The sequence below is a fragment of the Phyllobates terribilis genome, unplaced genomic scaffold, assembly GCF_046119375.1.
Source record: "Phyllobates terribilis strain yellow unplaced genomic scaffold, ASM4611937v1 Scaffold_1__5_contigs__length_1240528914, whole genome shotgun sequence".
NCBI classification, from domain to species: Eukaryota; Metazoa; Chordata; class Amphibia; order Anura; family Dendrobatidae; genus Phyllobates; species Phyllobates terribilis.
The window spans coordinates 852,245,106-852,266,544 of record NW_027362761.1 but is presented as its reverse complement, the minus strand read 5'-3'; the positions used below and the strand labels follow the sequence as shown (position 1 = coordinate 852,266,544).

The 21,439-nt window shown below is 41.8% G+C and overlaps 1 protein-coding gene across 2 annotated transcripts in view; it reads left to right on the top strand.

The window, feature by feature from the left end:
* LOC141153569 (dual adapter for phosphotyrosine and 3-phosphotyrosine and 3-phosphoinositide-like) overlaps nucleotides 1–15,084 on the top strand; it is a 113,159-nt gene extending 98,075 nt beyond the window's left edge. Inside the window, exons 5-9 of one of the 2 annotated variants that reach the window (XM_073638507.1) lie at nucleotides 959–1,006; nucleotides 6,774–6,836; nucleotides 8,701–8,786; nucleotides 11,930–12,017; nucleotides 13,453–15,084. In XM_073638507.1, the coding sequence (XP_073494608.1) occupies nucleotides 959–1,006; nucleotides 6,774–6,836; nucleotides 8,701–8,786; nucleotides 11,930–12,017; nucleotides 13,453–13,485 (318 nt within the window). In that variant the 3' untranslated portion in view covers nucleotides 13,486–15,084. The remainder of the gene's footprint in view (nucleotides 1–958; nucleotides 1,007–6,773; nucleotides 6,837–8,700; nucleotides 8,787–11,929; nucleotides 12,018–13,452) is intronic. The other variant, XM_073638516.1, reaches the window with a different exon arrangement.
* Nucleotides 15,085–21,439: the final 6,355 nt, after the last annotated feature.

Sequence of the window (21,439 nt, the reverse complement as noted above, 5' to 3'; positions counted from 1 at the left end):
AAGCGATTTTTAGCATCACTTGTAAAGTGCTTGACAACTCGGTCACACTATATAAATCCATGCAAAAGGCATGGATTTATATAGTGTGACCTTAAAGAATGGTATAAAATAAAAAATAAATCTATACTTACCTTCCGATGGCCCCCGCAGTCTTGCTGTGCTCCTGTGCTGGCTGCCGCAGATCGCGGTAAACTACACTGAAGGACCTGCCGCTACATGACTGTGACGTCACCGCAGGTCCTTCAGTCCTGCGCGATCTGTAGGCAAGCACAGGGAAGGAGTCCGGGGGCCGTCGGAAGGTGAATATAATCTTTATTTTTTATTCTATTCTTTTTTTTTACAGCTTTTAGGGTACCTGGGTGTGGAGGTACACAAGTACAGATGCAGTCTTGCGGAATTGGCGCATTCTAATGCAAGTCAATGGCGGCGAAAACGCAGCACTTCCGCAAAATAATTGGTAGTGCTGCGTTTTTTTCTGCAATGATAATCCGCAACGGAGATTTCCGCAGCATGTGCACAGCACATGCGGATTATTATTGGGGAACATGGCAGGCCTTCTACCATGCGTTTTTTAAGCGTTTCTGCAGCGTTTTTGCCGCTGCTGAAATGCTTAAAAAACGCATCATGGGCACACAGCCTAATAGGAGAAGAAATATATCTTCTTCTTGGCTGACTGAGCACAGAGGACTGAGGCTGCAGAAAAAAAATCCTCTGTGCTCAGTCAGTGGAGGAGAAGATTTGTTGCTTCTCCTATCACAGCCCTTTTCCGGCAGCTCACATTTATGTGTGCTTTACACTGCAGCTCCTCTGTCAGTTGAGACACAGGTCTATGGAGCGGTCTTTCTTCAGGCTGCAGCCCATCCTGACAAATGACTAGGACTGGCTACTTTTTGAATTAACATTTTTGTAGAACCCGTTTAAGTTAGTAAATATAATGTATATATATTTTTGTTTTCAGCTGGGCACAAAGGAAGGTTATCTTACAAAACAGGGAGGACGTGTAAAGGTAATAATCTTGATTCCAAGTAGCTCACAGTGTATGATGCAGTATTCAGATAAATCCTTTAAAGGGGTATTCCAGTATACAAAAATGTACAACTATCCACTGCATAGATTATAATTGTCAGAGTGACATGACTGTAGCCAGGAGGACCTAAATAGAGCCACCTAGCCAGTATGATTTCTACTGCTCAAAGTTATGGAACTAATAAAAATACCTAAGCGCAGCATTTCATCATCACTGTCAGTCACGAAATTAATGGGTAGGGCGCATCTGCGACTGGTCACTCCAATTCACTTGCAGTCAAAAGAAAACCAGGAAAAACAAGGGACATATCTCCTCTACTCTGGTGTTAGATTGTACTTGGACCCACAACAATCTAACAATTATCACATTATTATTTATTATTATAATGTAATTTATTCCATGGCGCTTTACATGTGAAAAAGGGGATATACATAATAAAAAAACCAAGTACAATGATCATGAACAATACAAGTCACCAAGTGATACAAGAGGAGAGAGGACCCTGACTGCGAGGGCTCACAGTCTACAAGGGATGGGTGAGGATACAGTAGGTGAGGGTAGAGCTAGTCGTGCAGCGTTATGGTGGAGCGGTGGTTACTACAGGTTGTACGCTTGTCGGAAGAGGTGGGTCTTCAGGTTCCTTTTGAAGGTTTCGACGGTAGACGAGAGTCTGATATTTTGGTGTAGAGAGTTCCAGAGTAGGGGGGATGCACAGGAGAAATCTTGTATGCGATTGTGGGAAGAGGTGATGAGAGTGGAGTAGAGAAGGAGATATTGTGAGGATTGGAGGTTGCTTGCAGGTAAGTACCAGGAGACCAGGTCACAGATGTATGGAAGACACAGGTTGTGGATGGCTTTGTATGCCATGGTTAGGGTTTTAAACTGGAGTCTCTGGGCAATGGGGAGCCAGTGAAGGGATTGACAGACAGGAAAGGCTGGGTAATTGCAAGGGGATAGGGTGATTAGTCGGGTAACGGAGTTTTGGATAGTTAGGAGGTGTGCGAGAGTGTTAGAGGGGAGGCCACAAAGCAGGAGGTTGCAGTAGTCAAGGCCGGTGATGATGAGGGCATGCACTAGGGTTTTTGCAGATTCTTGATTAAGGAATGTGCGGATCCAGGAAATATATTTGAGTTGGAGTTGGCAGGAGGTGGAAAGAGCTTTGATATGTGGTTTGAAGGAGAGATCAGAGTCCAGGGTTACCCTGATGCAGCGAGCTTGCAGGACTGGGGAAAGTGAGCAGCCATTGACTTTGATGGATAGGTCTGTTGGGGGTTGAGTGAGATGGGGAAATTCTGTTTAATCCATGTTAAGTTTTAGAAATCTAGCAGAAAAAAAAAGATGGAATAGCGAACACACATTGTGGGATTCTGGTTAGTAAGGAGGTGATATCGGGTCCAGAAAGGTAGATCTGTGTGTCATAAGCATAGAGATGATACTGAAAGCTGTGGGACTCTATGAGCTGCCCCACGCCGAAGGTGTAGATGGAGAAGAGCAGGAGTCCTAGAACTGAACCTTGGGGGGACACTGACAGATGGGGCGAGATGAGGATGTGGTGTGGGAGATGCTGAATGTCCGGTCTGTTAGGTATGAGGAAATCCAAGATAGGGCCAAGTCTGTGATGCCAAGAGATGAGAGAATCTGTAGGATTGGTCCACTATGTCAAAGGCAGAGGACAGGTCTAGGAGGAGGAGGACAGAGTAGTGTCGCTTGAATTTAGTAGTTAGTAGGTCATTGGTGACTTTAGTCAGGGCAGTTTCAGTGGAATGATGCGGTCTAAGAGGGAGTGGGAGGACAGTTCAAAATGAACGTGTTGTTCCAGTAGTTTTGAGACATAGGGGAGAAGTGATTCGGGGCGATAGCTAGATAGGGAGGATGAGTCAAGGGAGGGATTTTTGAGGATGAGTGTGATCGAGGCATGTTTGAAGCTTGAGGGGAAGACACCAGTTGTTCGTGACAAGTTGAAGAGATGGGTTAGGGTTGGGATGAAGACTGTGGTGAGGTTTGGGATGAGTTGTGATGGGGTAGGGTCAAGTACACAGGTGGTGAAATATGATCTGGAGAGTAGATAGGAAAGTTGATCTTCCATAATGGCCAAGAAGCTGGTTTTGGAGGAGGAGGGCTGAGTAGTTATGGGGAGGGGCTGTGGGGACTTTAGGCCAAAGCTTTGTGTGATGTTATCAATCTTCTGCTTTGAAGAATGAGGCAAAGTCTTCAGCTGAGATAGGAGTGCTGGGTGATGGAGGGCTGGGGGACGGAGGAGAGAATTGAAAGTGTTGCATAGCTGTTTAGGGTTGTGAGACAGGGAGGATATGAGAGATGAGAAGTAGGTTTGTTTTGCTGCAGTGGGTGTGGACTTGAAAGTAGTGAGGGACTGTTTGAATGTGATGAAGTGCTCATTGGAATGGGATCTTTTCCATCTTCGCTCAGCAACCCTGGAATCCCGTCTGTTCTTTATTCAGGCTGGTGTGCGACGGTTGCCTGTTGATTGTGCAAGCTTTTGGTATGTGTGAGGAGGCAAACTATTCGACATCTGCAGCTGTTGTGGTGTTATATAAAGCGACAGCAGCATCTGCATTGTGTAAGGAACTTATGTCTGCAAGAGGGAGAAGGGATTCAGAGAGTGAGTGTAGGTCAAGGTGTTTGAGATTTCGGCGAGGGTGTGAGAGTTTGTGGAGTGCGGATTGTGCATCTGGAGAGGAGAGGGAAGAGAATGTAAGTAGGTTGTGATCAAAAAGAGGGAGAAGTGAGTTAGGGAGGTTATATAGGGAACTGCGGAGGGTGAAGATAAGGTCCAGTGTGTGGCCCTCTTTGTGAGTGGCTGCGGACAACCATTGAGCGAGTCAAGAGGAGGAAGTGAGAGATAGAAGCTTAGAGAAAGCTGAGTGGGAAGTGTCAATGGGGATGTTTAAGTCACCCATGATGATAGTGGGGATGTCAGCAGAAAGGAAATTAAGTAGCCAGGTGGTGAATTGGTTGAAAAAGATGCTGGCTGGTCCTAGGGGGTGGTAAATGACAACCAATTGGAGGTTTGAGGGGTAGTAGATATGCACAGAGTGCACCTCAAAAGAAGGAAGAGAAACAGAGGGTGGCAGAGGAATTTGGGTGAAGGAGAAGTTATCTGACCGGGGAAAACCAACTCCTCCATGCTTGCTGATGGGGCAGAGGGTGTGCGAAAGATGGAATCCACCATAAGAAAGTGCAGCGGAGAGGCTGTATCAGAGGGAGTAAGCCAGGTTTCGGTGATGCTGATGGAAGGAAAGTTTGTTCATAATGAAAAGATCATGGATGTAGGAAAGTTTGTTGCAGACGGAGCTCCTATTAGAGGAACTGGGGAAGCGAGGGCTGGGCAAATGGGTATAAGGTTAGAGAGGTTGTGAAAATTTGTGATAGATCGTGGATGAGAGGTAGAAGTGACTGTGGGGATGTAGTGAGGAGGAGGACCAGGGTTTGGAGAGATATCACTGGCAGTGAGGGGAAGCACAAAGTGTTAGTAGGTGGGAGCAGGAGAGGGCATGAGGTGGCTGTCTGTGTTTGGAGACACAGGATTGTATGTTGAAGAACAGTTCTTAGGAGGAGGTTAGATGGATGGGGAGGATGGAGGGAGAGATGACCAGTTCATTACTGGGTGTAGGGATTATGGGGGTTAGTAGGAAGTAGAGGACTATAGGGGTGATAGTGGAAAGAACCAGAAACCTTTGCTAACTGTGACTATGTATCCAGTTACCATCAGTTTCCTTCTGGTTCAATTCTGGTCTAATTCATTGCAGTACACTTAAATGTTGCATTTAGATGGTGCACAGGCAGGCTTACGTCTTTGCAGACATACTGCTCACAATATATTTGCTAACAAATGCATTCAGGTGTGAAGCAGAGGGGATAGGCCTGTTCTCATCTTTATCAGATAATTAGAATTGAGCCAGATGCAAGATATATAACAGGCAGAGTAAACAAGGCGGTCATATTGAAAAGTCATGTGATAATTTTTGGTAAACTGGAATACACGTTTAAAGGGAAGCTATTATCAGAAAATTTCCTATTGCTTAAATTAGGTTTTTGTGTTAAATGTATTTTTTTTTAAAGTTTTGACAATGTTTTTTGCCTTATCACAATCTGTATTAAAAATTAACTAAAGAAATCTTGCAATTTTGACACTGGCCACTGGGGCTTTTTTAGACTCTTAGGGTACCGTCTCACATAAGGACGCACCAGCGATCCCGACAACGATGTGACTTGGCCGGTATCGCTGGTGTGTCGCTAAGTGATCGCTGGTGAGCTGTCAAACAGGCAGGCTCACCAGCGATCAGGGGAGCAGCGACATCGTGGAAAGAATCTTTCCACGATGTCCTGCTCCTGGTTACTAGCCTGCTGCTGAAGCAGGAGCAGGCTGGTAACCATGATAAACAGTGGGTTACTAGGGGCACACGCGCACTTAGTAACTTGCTGTTTATCATGGTTACCACTCTGCTACGGTGAGCGGGAGGTTACCGCTCACCGTAGCAGGCTCGTAACCATGATAAACAGCGGGTTACTAGGGGCACATGCGCGCCTAGTAACCCTCTGTTTATCATGGTTACCAGCCTGATCGCTGGTCCCGCTGGTCACGCACAGCGATGTGTGCTGACCAGCGGGAAGGCAAGGACCAAAAAATGGTCCAGGACACTTTGCAGCGATCAGCGACCTCACAGCAGGGGCCTGATCACTGCAAAGTGTCACACATAGCGACATCGCTGGTGAGGTCGCTGTTGCATCACCAAAACCGTGACTCAGCAGCGATCTCGCTAGCGATCTCGCTATGTGAGACGGGGGCTTAACTTGCTGTTGCTTCAGGAAATAACACATGTACATCGCAATGGTTGGACCCTACCATCTCTTTTGTATTTAGTTTCTAATGAGCCTCTGCAAAGATCATTGTGAAGGTTGGGGGAGCAGAGTCAACTGTGACGTCAGCTATTTTGTATTATTTGTGTATAGACATGTTATCTATCTTTGTAATCCTGTCTTTGATGATAAGGAGGCTGGTGAAAACCCTTTGTGAAAGGACAGAAAACGTGAACCCCAGTAGCCAGTGTAAAAAATGGAAGATTAATTATATATACTGTATGAATGTGATATGAAAAAAAAATCTAAATTCTAAAAAAATAAATAAATAAAATCATTGTAACACAAAAAACTGATTTAAGCAATAGGTCATTTTTCTGATGATGGCTTCTCTTTTAAATGTTTTTTTTTCTTCCAGAAACACTATAAATTATGCAATACCAGACACAAATTTTTATACAATCCCTTTAAAATATTGATTTTATCTAGTTGTATCCACTTTACAAATTAAAATGCATTTGTATTCTGCTGTGTACTGTAATTAATCCACAATTTCTCTATTCAAGTATCACTCCTTATATCCAATACTACGTATCTAGCAATTTCATGCCTATTCGGGATTCTGAAGCTCTTACACATAAGTTAGATATTAAGTTTCAGGTTCCTGCCCTCAATAAGAAGTATATTTTGTTTTCACACGTGCACATATATTATCAGTGGTGAAAGAGTAAAACTGCTGGCCATCATCATTAGAACCGGCTGAAATGTAATCTTTCACCCTGTGATATTTTTGCTGTAGGCCATCAGTCGTTGAGAGTGTTGTATTCCTTCTGCTGAAACGCTCTTTTCTCTGTGACAAATCTAGGCCATGGAGTTTCACTTGTATCTATTAATTGCAACAATGTGACAATTCTCTTATGTCTGATAGAGCTGGAAAACCAGATGGTTTATACTGACACGGAACGAGCTGAAATATTATAAGGAACAGTTGGTAAGTTGTTTCAGACGTGTAGACCTCACCAGCACAGGATTAGTTTCAAAAGCAGAATGATTTGTACAGGTCTGTGGTAGATTCTAGGAAGAGCCCTGCTCTGGATTCAAAGTATTAAAGGGGTTGTCCGATCCAAATCAATAAGTCTGCAGTCCCTAGATGTCCCCGACTAGTAATGCAGCTGTCCAATGGGTGTGGCCTCGCTCAATACAAGTGTAGCTGCACCCACTAGTCGGGTTATAACTCATACATACCCTCCGGTCCCGAATCAGAAACCAGTGAATACCTGCAGTGCACAGTGCATGCGCTTGGGGGATTCATCGATCGACTTAACGACTTATCGATTTGAACCAGAAACCCCTTTAAGCCTTAGGTCAATTTCACACATCCTTTTTTCATAATCTGTACTTTGATTGGAATGCACAGACTGGTAGTGGTTCTCCTGACCTGACCTCAGCAGTCTCATAGGCATACTGTATATGAGGCTCCCAAGTTCAGGTCAGGAGACACACAGCCGGTGCATGCATCATGGTCCGAGTACAGACCATGAAACACGGATGTGCCTTTTTGCCTAAGCTTCTACAACCACCTTAACTTAATCAGTTATAAAGAATCTGTCAGTAGGATCAACCTTTCTAAGCTGTCTATATAGGCATGTAGGTCATTGAAAATAATAAAATGACACCTTGATATCCGTGATCTGATGCCTTATTCCAGAGATAGACACCTTTTTATCAATATGTAAATGAGCTGTTAAGATCTACGGGCTGGACATAAATCTCCCAGAGAGTCTGGCTCCAGAGCTTATTTTAAATGAAAGGTGGTGTTACCAGTGTGAGACATGCAATGACAGACAACCTGCTCTCCTGATATCACTACAAAACTGTGTGTGATTATAAATAACAGTACAGCAGAGATTAACTTTTGTCTCATTACAAACAACTCTGCAGCTGTAACTCTCCTCTCATACTGCTGTCAGCCCTTCTGCAGAACTGTGCCTGTAACACTTCATAAGCTTCCATTTTACAGACAGCCATTGTGGGGAGAGGGGCAGTACAGCTGAGCTGACAGCACTATAAAAAGAGAACTACAATTGCAGATGTGTTTGTAATAAGACAAAAGTTCAGCTCTGCTGTACTGTGTTAGTTATGTATAATCCATAGACTTTGTAGTGGCTGTTGACAGGTACTGCAGCTCGGCTTTAATTCAGCTGAACTGCTGTCCTTGAAGACTGCCACTATCTAGTATATCGAGCTATGGTGTTCTGGCAGGCCATGGGACTTGCAAACTGCTGTTCAGTGAGGCTGGAACATTGCTGTTAAAGATGTTTTGAAGAAGCACCAAGAAAAAGCGCTACATTGAGGACCATAGATGCAGTGGTCAGCTTAGAAGATATGTGGTTAAGTTATCCAAGATGTTTGCAAAAACTTCCCAAATGTAGTGCAGTGTTGCAGAGTACATTCAAAAACTGTGTGCAAGTGTACTTGGAAGAGCTGATGTTGATTTGAAGACACAGTGGTCACACCAATTATTAATTTTATTTAAGTTTCTCTTTTGTTCATTCACTTTCCATTTTATATAATGAGATTAAACCAATGACAGTACTATAAATGCATGTGTACATACACACGTTACACACAAATTCATTTATAAAATATGCATATACACATGTGTATATACACTGCATGTATATTATACACTGGACTATGCTGTAAATAACTATCCACATTGATATACTCTATAGAACTTGTATTACCTTATGTATCCATATATATTTATAGTCAAATTATCACATTTAGTGCTGCCATTAGTGCTACTATGCTTTAATACTAAAAGTGTCATTTCTCTTTATTTTTTTTTGCAGTCCCAAGAGCCAATAAAGACACTGGACCTTAATGAGTGTAGTGCTGTACAATTTGACTACTCGCAGGCAAAAGTGAATTGTTTTTGGTATGTACTTAAGTATATTGCCATTATCAATTATTTTGAACTGATAAAATCTTGATATGACTCTTCAATTTATGGCAATGAAACTGGTGATCAACCCTGAACCTTTATAAAATGTTCACATTCACAGATTAAGCACTCCTTGATGTTACCGGAAAAACTTTAACAACCATGGGCAATTTAAAGAATGATCTCGTTATAAAATACAGTGGATATAGTTTAAACACTCCTCTTAAAATGCATGTTTTTCTCATGGGAAAAAAAAAAACTTTTTTAACATTTAATGTCACCCATACTCTGTACAAATCTATTGAAAAATAAACCGAAATCTTTTTTGGGTTGAAAAAGAAGTAAAACTAACGTGGCTGCATAAATATGCACACCCTTAGGGTACGTTCCCATGATCCGTAGCCGCCTGCGGCCCCGACGCTGCTGAAGAGTTGCACCACTTCCGCTCTCATTATGGAAATGAGCGGCCGCGATTTCATTTTTTTCCACATGCGGACTTTCCTTATTGATGTTAGTCTACGGGGAAAGTTCATATGCGGACCTGCAAGAGAAATTTGACATCCTGCGGTCCTGAAAGACGCCACAAGTCAGTTTCCGCGGCTGCATAAACACGCAGCTTAAAACCCGCAGCGGCTCCTGATTGTGTGCACATACCCTAAAACATATACTTTGTTGACCCTTTGAATTTATGACCGCATTTGGTAGGAGTCTATTAGTATGGCACATCTAGATTGACAATCTTTGCCCACTCCTCTTTGCAGTAGGGCTCCAAATCTGTGAAATTGTGAGGACATCTCCTGGGTACCGCGCCCTCTTCGGGTCACCCACAAATTTTCAATTGGATTCAGGTCTGGGCTCTTGCTGGGCCATTCCAAAACTTTGATCTTCTTTGATGAAGCCATTGTTTTAGGCCAGGGTCACAATTAGCGTATAGTATCGGATGCAAGATGCTAATGACACTCGGCTCCTGTTCTGCTGCAAGCGTGAGACGAGAATCAGTACTCTGATCCTCTTGCATGAGAGGATCACAGCACAGCTGTGAGGAGACGGAGAAAGTAATTTTTCCATCTCCTCCATTGCCGGCACCTGCGGTAATCGCACTGCACTCAGATGACATCCGAGTGCATTTCGATGTTTCGCACGCACCCATAGACTGATATGACTGAGTGCGATCCGATTCTCGGATGCAATCACAGAATGCTGCGAATTGGCATGAAAAAACACTTGCAGATCTGATCTGCCCCATAGGATAACACGGGCCCGATTGCTATGATATGTTTTATTGCATAGCACTCGGCCATGTGATACACTCCTGTTACTCCGGCCTAATGGTAAAAATCCTCATCTTCAGCTTTTTAGCAGAGATTTTGTTGCAAAATTGACTGATATTTGGAAGTCTTCATAATTCCCTCCACCATGAAAAAAAGCTCCATTTACAGCTGCTGAAAAGCAGCCCTAAAGCATAATAGTAATGGCGATGTGCAGTGTTGGCTTTGCGCCAGACATACCTTTTGGAATTGTGGGCAAAAAGTTCAACCTTGATCTGATCAGATCATAACAGGTTTTCCACATGCTTTTGGCAGATTTGATGTAGGTTTTGGAAAAGGCTTCCATTTTGCCACCCTACCCTCACAGTCAACACATATGAAGAATAGATTCATGTTACATGTTTGACATCCGTATCAGTACCTGACCTTCCTGCCTCTGCTATTGTTGCCAGGTGGCGCTGCATTCAGGTTGCGAGTGATGTGGGGCGACAGTTTTCGTTTTTTCTGGGACTTGTAGTCCCATCCGTACTGGGAGACAGAGTTAACTGCTGTGTGGTTTAGGTGGGGCTGAAAGCTATTTAAGATCCTGTATTTCTGCTTCACACTGCCAGTTATAATCTGACCTGTCTCTGTGCGCCCCTGATTACAGACACTTCGGAACAGTGATACAGCTGAGCTGCTGGCCCAAACTGTGCGCTCTTCCAAGGTGCAAGCAGAGGCAGTTTTACCCCTGCAGCACTGGAGGAGCACATGCGCACTGAAGCCGGCCAGATTTGTAGGTGCTGACCTTGTTGCCTATGAGACCAGCCTCCTCTGATAGACTGCAGTTGTAGCGGGTAACTTCCACAATAGCAGTAAACTATAGTATTAAAAATCCCTCCTTCTTGACAACGGAGAGCATTGTTAATAACAATTAATTTTCAAAGTTGCTTGTTTTTACAACCACTTTACATATTTTAATTTTTTAAATGTTGAAAATAAAATTAAAAATTGTGACTTTAATATTTGGGCCCCATTCGGCAGTCCCTGATAGCTACAGTATGTCCCACACAGACACAATGGGGCATGTTTATAAAGACTAATTCTTCGACGGTTCAAACTTAGACTAAACTAGACTTAAAATGTGGCAATTTTAATCAAAGTGTTGATGCATGCAGTTTGATAAATCTGTCTGATTTTAAGACTGTCTTGACTAAGTTCACACCACCTATTAGTCGGCTAAGGGCTCGTTCAGACATCCGTGATTTTCTCGCACGCAAAAAACTGTCTGTTTCATCAATGTTTTTAATCCGACTTTCATCAGTGTTTGGCCAGAGTTTCACCAAATTTTTCTCGCATGAAAGAAATTTTATATATTAATGGAGGTTTTTAAAGCCTCTCATAATAAAAAGTCTGTGAAAAACGGACAACACATGGATGGCATCTGAGTGCCGTCCAATTTTTTTTCACGGACCTATATACTTGTATTGGTAAAAAATCAGACAAGTCTCCGTGATTTTGTGCGGACTACTCTAACATGTGAACAGCCCCATAAAATCGCAGATAGATCTCGTACGAGAAAAACTGACATCTGAGTGATGTACCGCATTTTTTTTCACATTGTATCACATGAGAAGCCAGGTTTCTTTCCCATTAATCTGTGCTCCCTTTTCAGCGCGTCGAAGCCCCAGTCACGCAAGTTGTAAAAAGTGTCTAAAACACATTATGAATATAGTGCAAGTGATGAAAGACGGTTTTATGGAGCAAATTCCGGCAGAATTTTGGGGACTTTACCTTGATAAATATGCAATTAAGAATTTAGAAGAATCAGACCGTTCCACACAACTTTTTACTTAAGATAATAGCTGACTACATGCTGTCTCCTTACAGTTTAGTGTTCCCACTGAGGACGTATTACCTGTGTGCAAAGACTGGGGCTGAAGCAGACGAATGGATAAAGATCATAAGGTGGAAAATGGTAAGAAATTATGAATTTACACAAATTGCTTTTGACACTAGGTCTTACTTGGCTCTTGCTACAATACATGAAAATAATTCATATGTAGTGACAGATAATGAATTCTTAGGCTATGTTCACACGCAGTGTTCTTGCTGCATTTTTTTTCTGCAGCCAAAACCTGCTTTCTTGAACGCCACAATTTCACTGCCAAAACACCCTGTTTTGCTGAGTTTTTGTTATGACGTTTGCAGTGTTTTTTGGGTGCGGATTACATGTGTTCTTTGTCTGCAGTACCTTTTTAATAACGTTAGTTTTATTCACCAAAAACACAGCAAAAACAGTTTTTTTTACTTTCTCATTGATTTAAAAAAAAACGCAGTGTTCTCAAATTCAGTCAGGAAAAAACTGCAGATAAAAGGTGAAAAAACGCTGTGTGTGAACATAGTCTTATATTGTACTTCTGCTAAGGCCCCCTCCAAATGTCAGTATGTGTGGTTTCTGTTTCTTTCATGGATGCTAGGCACATGTTCAGAAAAACACTGATGGCGCGCTGATCCAAAACACTGATGGCGCGCTGATCCAAAACACTGATGGCGCGCTGATCCAAAACACTGATGGCGCGCTGATCCAAAACACTGATGGCGCGCTGATCCAAATCAGCTTTGTAATTTCATTCTTTTTTTATCCATACCGGAAAAACACGAATGGTAAACTGATCCAAATCAGTGATGACACACTTATCCAAAACACTGATGAAACCGGTACTGTTTTTTCCGGTACCTGGTATATAAGGACGTGTGAAGGAAGCCTCAAATAGTTTTAATCAGCTGTGTAATTTGGCTACTCCCAGGTGAATAATAAAGGCCAGTGACTAGTGATGAGCATAAGTGCTCGTTACTTGAGTTTGCCTAGGGTACACTAGTATGCACTGAGTATTGCGAGTGCTTGAGTGAGATGGTTGAGTCCCAATGTTTCACAGCTGTTAGCCTGCTACACAACACGCGGGGATTGCCCGTGGTTGTCAGGCAATCCCCACATGTTTTGAGGCTGTCTAACAGACGCAAAACATGCGGCCGCAGGGACTTGAACATCTCACTCGATCACCCGCGATACTGTGTGCATATAAGTGTACCCTAGGCAAACTCCAGTAACGAGCACTTGCGCTCATCACTACCGGTGACACATAGTTTAGTCTTGGAAAACCTCACTCTTGCACATCTATATACATACAATTGAGCTGCAGGAGACACATACAACCATATATCCTATGGTCATCCAGCAGGATGTAATATTTTACCATATGTATTCAAACCCTGCTTCCCTGCAGCAGGATACTTCACTTCCCACTTTGGAAACTCACTTTGTTTTTTTGTTGGCGTACAGGCATGGCTACATATACTGTATCTTTTGGTTACAGCGCTTCCGTTCTTAATATGTCCTCTTACTGTTCTAGTCTCAGATAAAAAGGCAAACAACTAGAAGATGATCTGCAGCGGGAAAGACTCCGAAGACCTTGTTGCTGGGACCAGGACACATGTACATCAGAACTGGACATTTACATTATTATATTTGTGCTATCTATTTTATACAATGAGAAAGATACCTTTATTCTTGGAGAGTGCTATCAGTGGTTACATTATTGACTGACAGCATAGTGCACAGGAAACATTACAAGTTACATAGATTTATAGTTAAGCCCAAATACTGCTCCTGACCCTTAGTCTTGTCACCACACAATCCACAACATTAACGGATGATATATATATTTTTTCGACCATATCACCCATCAGGTATTGGCCCCATGAAAGAACTGGGATCACATTTAAAGAGAGATTCTAGCTGCTACAAGTTACTAGATCTGTTGGGATACAAATGCTATGTCCCCTACCGATTGCTAGAAAAGGTGCCATTCTATTCAATCTATGTTACTGCCAGAGGTGGCTGACTTCAGCTATCTCTATCGATATTATACGTACACTATGCTGCTCTAGTCAAACTGGGAGCACAAGCCCCTCATTTTGCCAATCGATGAGGGTGTTAGCTCCTGGACCCCTGCCGATCTAGTAGTAATCATTCTTGCTGTCGATAGGTGATAGTTTCTAATAACTGGAAAGAAAGGTCAGTCGAACTTGTCATGACTGCCCGACTGAGCCAGCTATCCCATCTCTTTCTCTAATGGCAGATGCTAATGGAAATAAGGATTCGGCATGTTGAATTTCAACATGCCTGATCTTGTTTTTTTTCCCCCATGGGGCTAAGCCATACTAGAGGCGCCTGGCAGTAAGCAGAGCTTGTATGAAGTTGGGAAGAATAACTGACAGCTATCTAATGTTTATGGACACATTTACATAATTTTTTTCTGAAAGAAATAGCAGATCTCTGTGTTTAGTCAATCTTTTGGATGACTGAAGCAAATTGCTAGGGTAAAAGATGGCTACACACTTAATATCATTCTTAATGGACACGTGTTAAAGGACTTGTCTGGGCATAAAGTTAGGATAGGTTATCAAGATCAAATTGGTGGGGAGTAGGGTGAAGATCATCTATTTAGGCCTGTTTTGCATGTCCAACATTCATGGTCCAAGTATGGTCTAGCGGAGCTTCTGACCCGGACTAAGCAGTCTCATATATGCCTATGAGCATGTTGAGATCGGGTTAGGAAAACCGAGGCCGATCAGGAAAAAGCCGTCTGTACTTGGACCATGAATGAAACCAACCTTATGGGAACAGAAGCTGATCTTTAGTACCCAGCATTGGCCGCTACAAATTGTATGGAACTGTGCCTTTCAACTCATTTTAACGTCTACTTCAGGTTGCCAGAGCTAATAACAGCTGATCGGGGGAGGTTCTGGGGGTCCAACCCCCACCGATTTTTATATTGATGACCTATTATATGGATAGGTCTTCAATAGGTTGTGACAGGACAATTCCTTTAAGGCTGTATCTTGAGTGCCCTCTGCAATGATCCTTACCTTTTACAATGTATTAGCTTACTGAAATATTTGTCTACAATGTATTGAATCTGCAAGCGAATAACTATATATCCATGGTGTGGAATGGTAGAATGTTTACAATTTATTACATGGGAGAAATAAAATATATTTGTACTTTTTACATATTTACTTGTTCTGTGTTTTGAAGACGCTACTGGTTTTGGCATAAAAATACTGATCAAAAATACTGATGTGTGAATAAAGCCTAAGACACAGTGTAAAGAAATGGATAAACAATACCAGGGAGGAACAGGGTATTGAGCCGAGCATACAAAACGAGTACAAAATCCTATAGACTTACAAATGTGATTCACATTTCAGTGGATGGTGTCGGTTGTAAATGCATCTTCCCAGTGATATTTGTACACATTATACTTCTGAAACGCGTCTAAGTTCTTTTCACCATGGAAGATTATTATTGCGCCATTTATTCCATGGTGCTTTACATGTGAAAATGGGTATACTGTACATAATAGAAACAAGTACAATAATCCTGGACAATTGAAGTCGTTGACTGGTACAGGAGGATAGTGAAGTTTTTAATGGATGTTTACTAAAGAATCTAAGTTTTATTGAAGACGTGAATCTGCCGAAGTCCATTTCTTTCATAGGCTGACAAGGGATAGTGACAAGACTGACAACCTATGAAACAATGATAAAGACACCAAAGAAAGGATAGAAGACTCCAATCACACATGCAGCATTTATAGCATTTTTTTTTCTGCAGATTTTTGGCAAAAGGTAGTAATAGGTACAAAGAGAAGGAAAGTAAAACATTGGAAACACATGCAGTTTTTGATGGTTTCAAAAGGAATAAGAAAAAGAATAGAAGGAATTTGGGAATATAAAGGAAATTTCTAGTAGATCTACCTACTTTTTCCATCCTTAAATTATTTTTCCGACCCGGTCTTCGATCTAGAACCACCAAACGGACAACACATAGAAAAGTCCCAGCAAATACTCAAGATGGTACAACATTACACAGTCTCACCCTTCCGCTGGCCCGCTGAGAATAGAGCAGCTGCGACTTTGGGACTTCCAGGGCCAACTACCACAACCAGTGGCCCCCCCGCTTTTGGTGGGCCCCACAGACAGGAGGTAGCGGCAAGCTTAGGAAGCTGACAGTCTATCGAGGTACAAGGCTATGAGACCGGAGGGTCCCACACTGGCCTCTCCGAGAGTTTCCATGGGGCCAGAGGACCGGCTGGTCCCAATCTGGCTTCTCCAAAAATCTCCATGGGTTCCAGGCGACCGGATAGTCCCACCTGGTAACCCCAAACAACATATCCATGGGGCCAGGTGACTTCATCGTCCCAACCTGGTCTCCCCAAATGTATCCATGGGCACTCTGATGGTCAGTGGAGCAGATCCGTATCCTTCCAGTCAGGGCTGTGCACCCTTAGGCCGGAATCGCGTAGAATCCAAATCTGTGTCTCTCTGGATAAAGCCATGCTACCAAGCTGATGTCCTGAAGAGTCTGTGTGATCTTTGATTTTCTCTTTCAATTTCTGACTGCTACAGAGGCATATGTTTCTTAGATAGTTACAATCGTCCTTTCAAGGTCTCATTGTTTGTGAATTAATCAATTTACATTACAGTTGGTATAACAGGGAGCTCTTGTAAATAAACCTCTAGCTGGCTTTAGTACAATATATAATTAGCATATTAACAAACATTATTGTTTCCACACTTCAAAAGAAGTCAATATTTAGGTTTATACACATAACAGAATGTCCTTCTTGACCAGCCACAGAAATACATACACTATTTTGTTTGTGTTGACTTGTGAATGTATTTCTCTTGGTTTAACAAATCTAGACGTCTGGCTGATTAAGATAAGAAGCTGTTTCGTCACAGTCCTCAATTGCAAATTGGTTGGGGATCGACACACAACTACACCAATCAACTGTTATTTGCTTTGGTGGCCGCTGGAAGGGAACACTCTGAACGGATCTGCTGAGAGCATCTATATTCAAAGTGTAGCGGCTACTGCTGGGCGTTGCCAGGTACTGCAGCACAGCTCCTGTTTTTTTAATAGAAGCCCTACTGCAACATCCACTGCCATACTTTGAATGGAGCTTTGCTCAGCATCATCGTTCACAGTGTTTATATCCTGCAGCTGTCAGAGTGAATAGCATCTGTTTGGTGGGGGTGCTGGGTGTTCAACCCCAACTAATCTATGATTGATGACTTATCCCAATAAGTCATCATTACCTGTGCCTGGAAAACCCCATTAATTGGAAAGAAAGCAGAATACCCAAAGCTTACCATGGCAACCGGGGAGCCTGCCGAAGGTTTCAATGACTGCCATCTTGGCGGGCTCCCACAGAGAGGAGGAAGTGTTTTGCTGTGTCCAAAAAAAGTCTGATTTATTAAATATATACCAGAATTGGTGTTTTTCTGGCACCACTCCTTTTGAAAAAGATCAAAACACCAGCCTATCGTGCAAAAAAAAAAAGCCCCCCCCCCCCCAATCTCCTCTTATCCTAAGGCTGAGTTAACATATATGGAAAATCTGTTCAGGCCAGGTTCATAAGCACATATGAGGTTTCAAGTTTGGGTCAGACCAAACATTGCAGTCCATAAATGAATCGTACAAATGCTCGTCTAAACTCAGGTTTGGCCTATGTTTACAAAAAAAATTTTGAGGCATTCAGAAACAGCAAACTTTTAAAATGGAAACTTCTTCTTGCAATGCTCCTTTTTATTGCGGAGTTTTTGGAGCAGTTAACTTTTCCTAAAGAGGTTTTAAAGTGTTTTGGAAGAGTTTTTTTTTCCCAGAAACATTCTTTTAGCAATTTTGCTTAAAAAGTTTCAAGTTTGAAGAGGTTTCCATCAGTATCTGCCCTAAAAAAGTGACATGCACTTTTCACCAGTCGTTTTCAGAACCTCTCCAGAAAAAAAACCCTCCTCCTATGCACAGTGAAGTTGATTTCCCATAAATTACGGTAAATAGTTTTTCAAGCATTCTAGGAGGATTCTGGAAAGGATCAGTTTTTACAAAAATTCCACGTGAACCTAGCCTTAGGGTATGTGCACATGACGTCTTTTAGCTGCCAGTGAACCTGCTGAGTTTTGCCAGAGGAAGACGCTTCAGATCAAGCTGATGTCTTTTGTCCTCAAGGAGCTTTTTCTGCCATCATTTTGATAGTTTATTTTACATTTTTGCCTTAGGGGTGTTTTTTGGACACTTTATTAAACTTTTGAGTGGAAGTGCCTGAAGAATGGCTGTGTCAATTCTTTTACCCCTTTTACGGCTTTCAAAGCCTGAAGCAGTTAAAAGAAGCTCAAAATGACTGAATATATGCACAAGTCATTTGGACATTGCGATGCATACAGCGGGTGAAATAAGTATTGAACACGTCAGCAATTTTCTAAGTAAATATATTTCTAAAGGTGCCATTGTCATGAAATTCTCACCAGATGTCGGTAACAACCCATCCAATCCACACAGGCAAAGAATTCACACTATAGATGTCCATAACTTAATTTATGTGTAATAATGAGAAATGACAGGGAAAAAGAAATGAACACGCTTATTGAAATTTAATTAATACTTCGTACAAAAGCCTGTTGGTGATTACAGCTTCAAGATACCTCCGGTATGGAGAAACTAGTCGCATGCATTGCTCAAGTTTGATTTTGGCAGATTCTTCCATACAAACACTCTTCAAATCCTGAAGGTTCCATGTTCTATGAACTCTGAGCTTTAGTTCCTTCCAAAAATATTCTATTGGATTCAGGTCAGGTGATTGGCTTGGCCATTCTAGCAGCTTTATTTTCTTTCTCTGAAACCAACAGAGTGTGTCTCCTTGGCTGTGTGTTTGGGATCATTGTTCTGCTGAAATATCCATGCTCCTTTCATCATCATCCTGGTACATGCCAGCAGATTACAAATTTGTGGCTAAAACTACATTTTCATGAAAAAAAAAAGAAAATTTTCAGTATGACCACCTAATGTTATCAAATTCTGTGTAGTACCTGTGGGTTCAAAATGCTCACTATATTCCTGGATAAAATCCTTGAGGAGTGTAGTTTCCAAAATGGGGTAATTTGTCGGGGTTTTCCACTGTTTAGGCACATCTGGGGCTCCCCAAACACGACATGACACCCGCAGACCATTTAATCAAAGACTGAGTTCCAAACGTCACTCCTTCCTTTCCAAGCCCTGCCGTATGCCCAAAAAATAGTTTTCCCCTACAGGGTATGTCTGTACTCAGGAGCAATTGCACAACAAATTTTGGGGTCCATTCTCTCCTGTTACCCTTGTGAAAATAAAAGAATTGGGGCTAAAATTACATTTTTATGGAAAAAAATTTGGTTCTTAATTTCACAGCTCTACGTTATAAACTTCTGTGAAGCACCTGGCGGCTCAAGGTGCTCATTACGCATCTAGATAAGTTCCCTAAGTGGTCTAGTTTCCAAAATGGTGTCATTTGTGCGGGGTTTCCACTGTTTAGGCACATCAGGGGCTCTCCAAACGCAACATGGCGTCTGCGAATTATTAAAGCAAATTTTACATTCAAAAAGTCAAATGTTGCTCCTTCCCTTCTGAGCCCTGCTGTGCGCCCAAACAGTGGTTTTCCCCCACAAATGGGATATCTGCATACTCAGGAGGAATCACACAACAAATTTTATGGTCAATTTTCTCTCATTACCCTTGTGAAAATAAAAGCATTGGGTCTGAAGTAAACATTTTGTGAAAAAAAGTTAAATGTTAATTTTTTCCTTCCATGTTGCTTCAGTTCCTGTGAAGCACGTGAAGGGTTAATAAACTTCTTGAATGTGGTTTTGAGCACCTTGAGGGGTGCAGTTTTTAGAATGGTCTCACTTTTGCATATTTTCTGTCATAAAGGCCCCTCAAAGTCACTTCTTAAAATGTGATGTGGTCCCTAAAAAAATGGTTTTGTAAATTTTGTTGGAAAAATGAGAAATCGCTGGTCAACTTTTAACCCTTATAACTTCCGAACAAAAAAAAATTTTGGTTCCAAAATTGTGCTGATGTAAAGTAGACATGTGGGAAATGTTATTTATTAACTATTTTGTGTGACATATCGCTCTGATTTAAGGGCATCAAAATTCAAAGTTTGAAAATTGCAAAATTTTCGCCAAATTTCCGTTTTTTAGTTACAAATAAACACAAGTGATATTGAAGAAATTTTACCACTATCATGAAGTACAATATGTCACGAAAAAACATTCTCAGAATCAGGGGGATCCATTGAAGCGTTTCAGAGTAATTACCTCATAAAGTGACAGTGGCCAGAATTGTAAAAATTGACCTGGTCATTAAGTACATAATTGGCTCCGTCCTTAAAGGGTTAATACCGGTTTGAGCTACATATGACATTTTTATGGCATTTTATTTTATGTTTTCTGGAAGTGCTGCAACTGAAAAGCGGCAATTCTAGTGTTTTTAGATTTTTTGTTTCTTTTCGGCATTTAATATACAATTTCAATGTTTTATATTTTGATAGCATTGATTTTTTTTATATACGGTAATACCCAATATATTTATTTCTTTTTATTAATTTTTAATGGGGAGAAAGGGGGTGATTTGAATTTTTATATCTTGCTTAGAACTTTTAAAACTTTTTTTATTTTTAAGTTTCTTGAGGGGAATGGAACTTGCAATTGTCTGATCACTTATATACTGTGTAGAGTCTCTACTCACTCGGCTTGCGTTTGAGGTAGGCACGGGAATTGGTTTCAGTAAAATGTCCAGGCTGGTTCATCTAAACACCATAAACCGCGCAGGAAACACAAACAAAACAGCCTTTTCCAGCACAAAGTGAAAACAAAGTAAGTAGTCCATACAGTAGTGTGGCTTCGCATCCAGCTCTTTAGTCCTTAACAAAGACAAACAATACTGGAGGTCTGCACACCTCCACACACAGACACTGAATGAGACAACTGGTCTCCTTTATATCTGTCATACCACACCCCGGGGTAGGGATATGTGAACAGCCAGTCCCACCCATCTCTCTGACTTCTCATAAACTAAGCCCTGACGCACCCTATCAACTCTCTCAGCACAATATGTACTGGATCCTGCTTTTCTTGGCTTACATCACCGTTGCTACCAACCTTGATGATATATATCTTCTCTTGATGACCTGTCTGGCGGCCATCTTACAACTGCAACATGTTATATTGCATACATCGTGAAATTCCAGTTCTCTTATAGAGTTCAGCTTGTTGCTGAATTTCACACGAGTACCAAGATAGCAGTGAAGGGGGCCTCCATTAATTCCTCGTGATTTAAATACCACTGTTATAGAATGACAACAGCACTTAAGTGATTAAACTGCAGTGATCAATGCACGTTTTGGTCACTGTAGCTACAGGCAGGCGCTAACTAAGTGATACAGCTGGCATCAGCCTGGCATGAAGCAAGTGCAGCTGCTAAACCGGCTACATACATTCCTTATCGATCTATGACGAAAA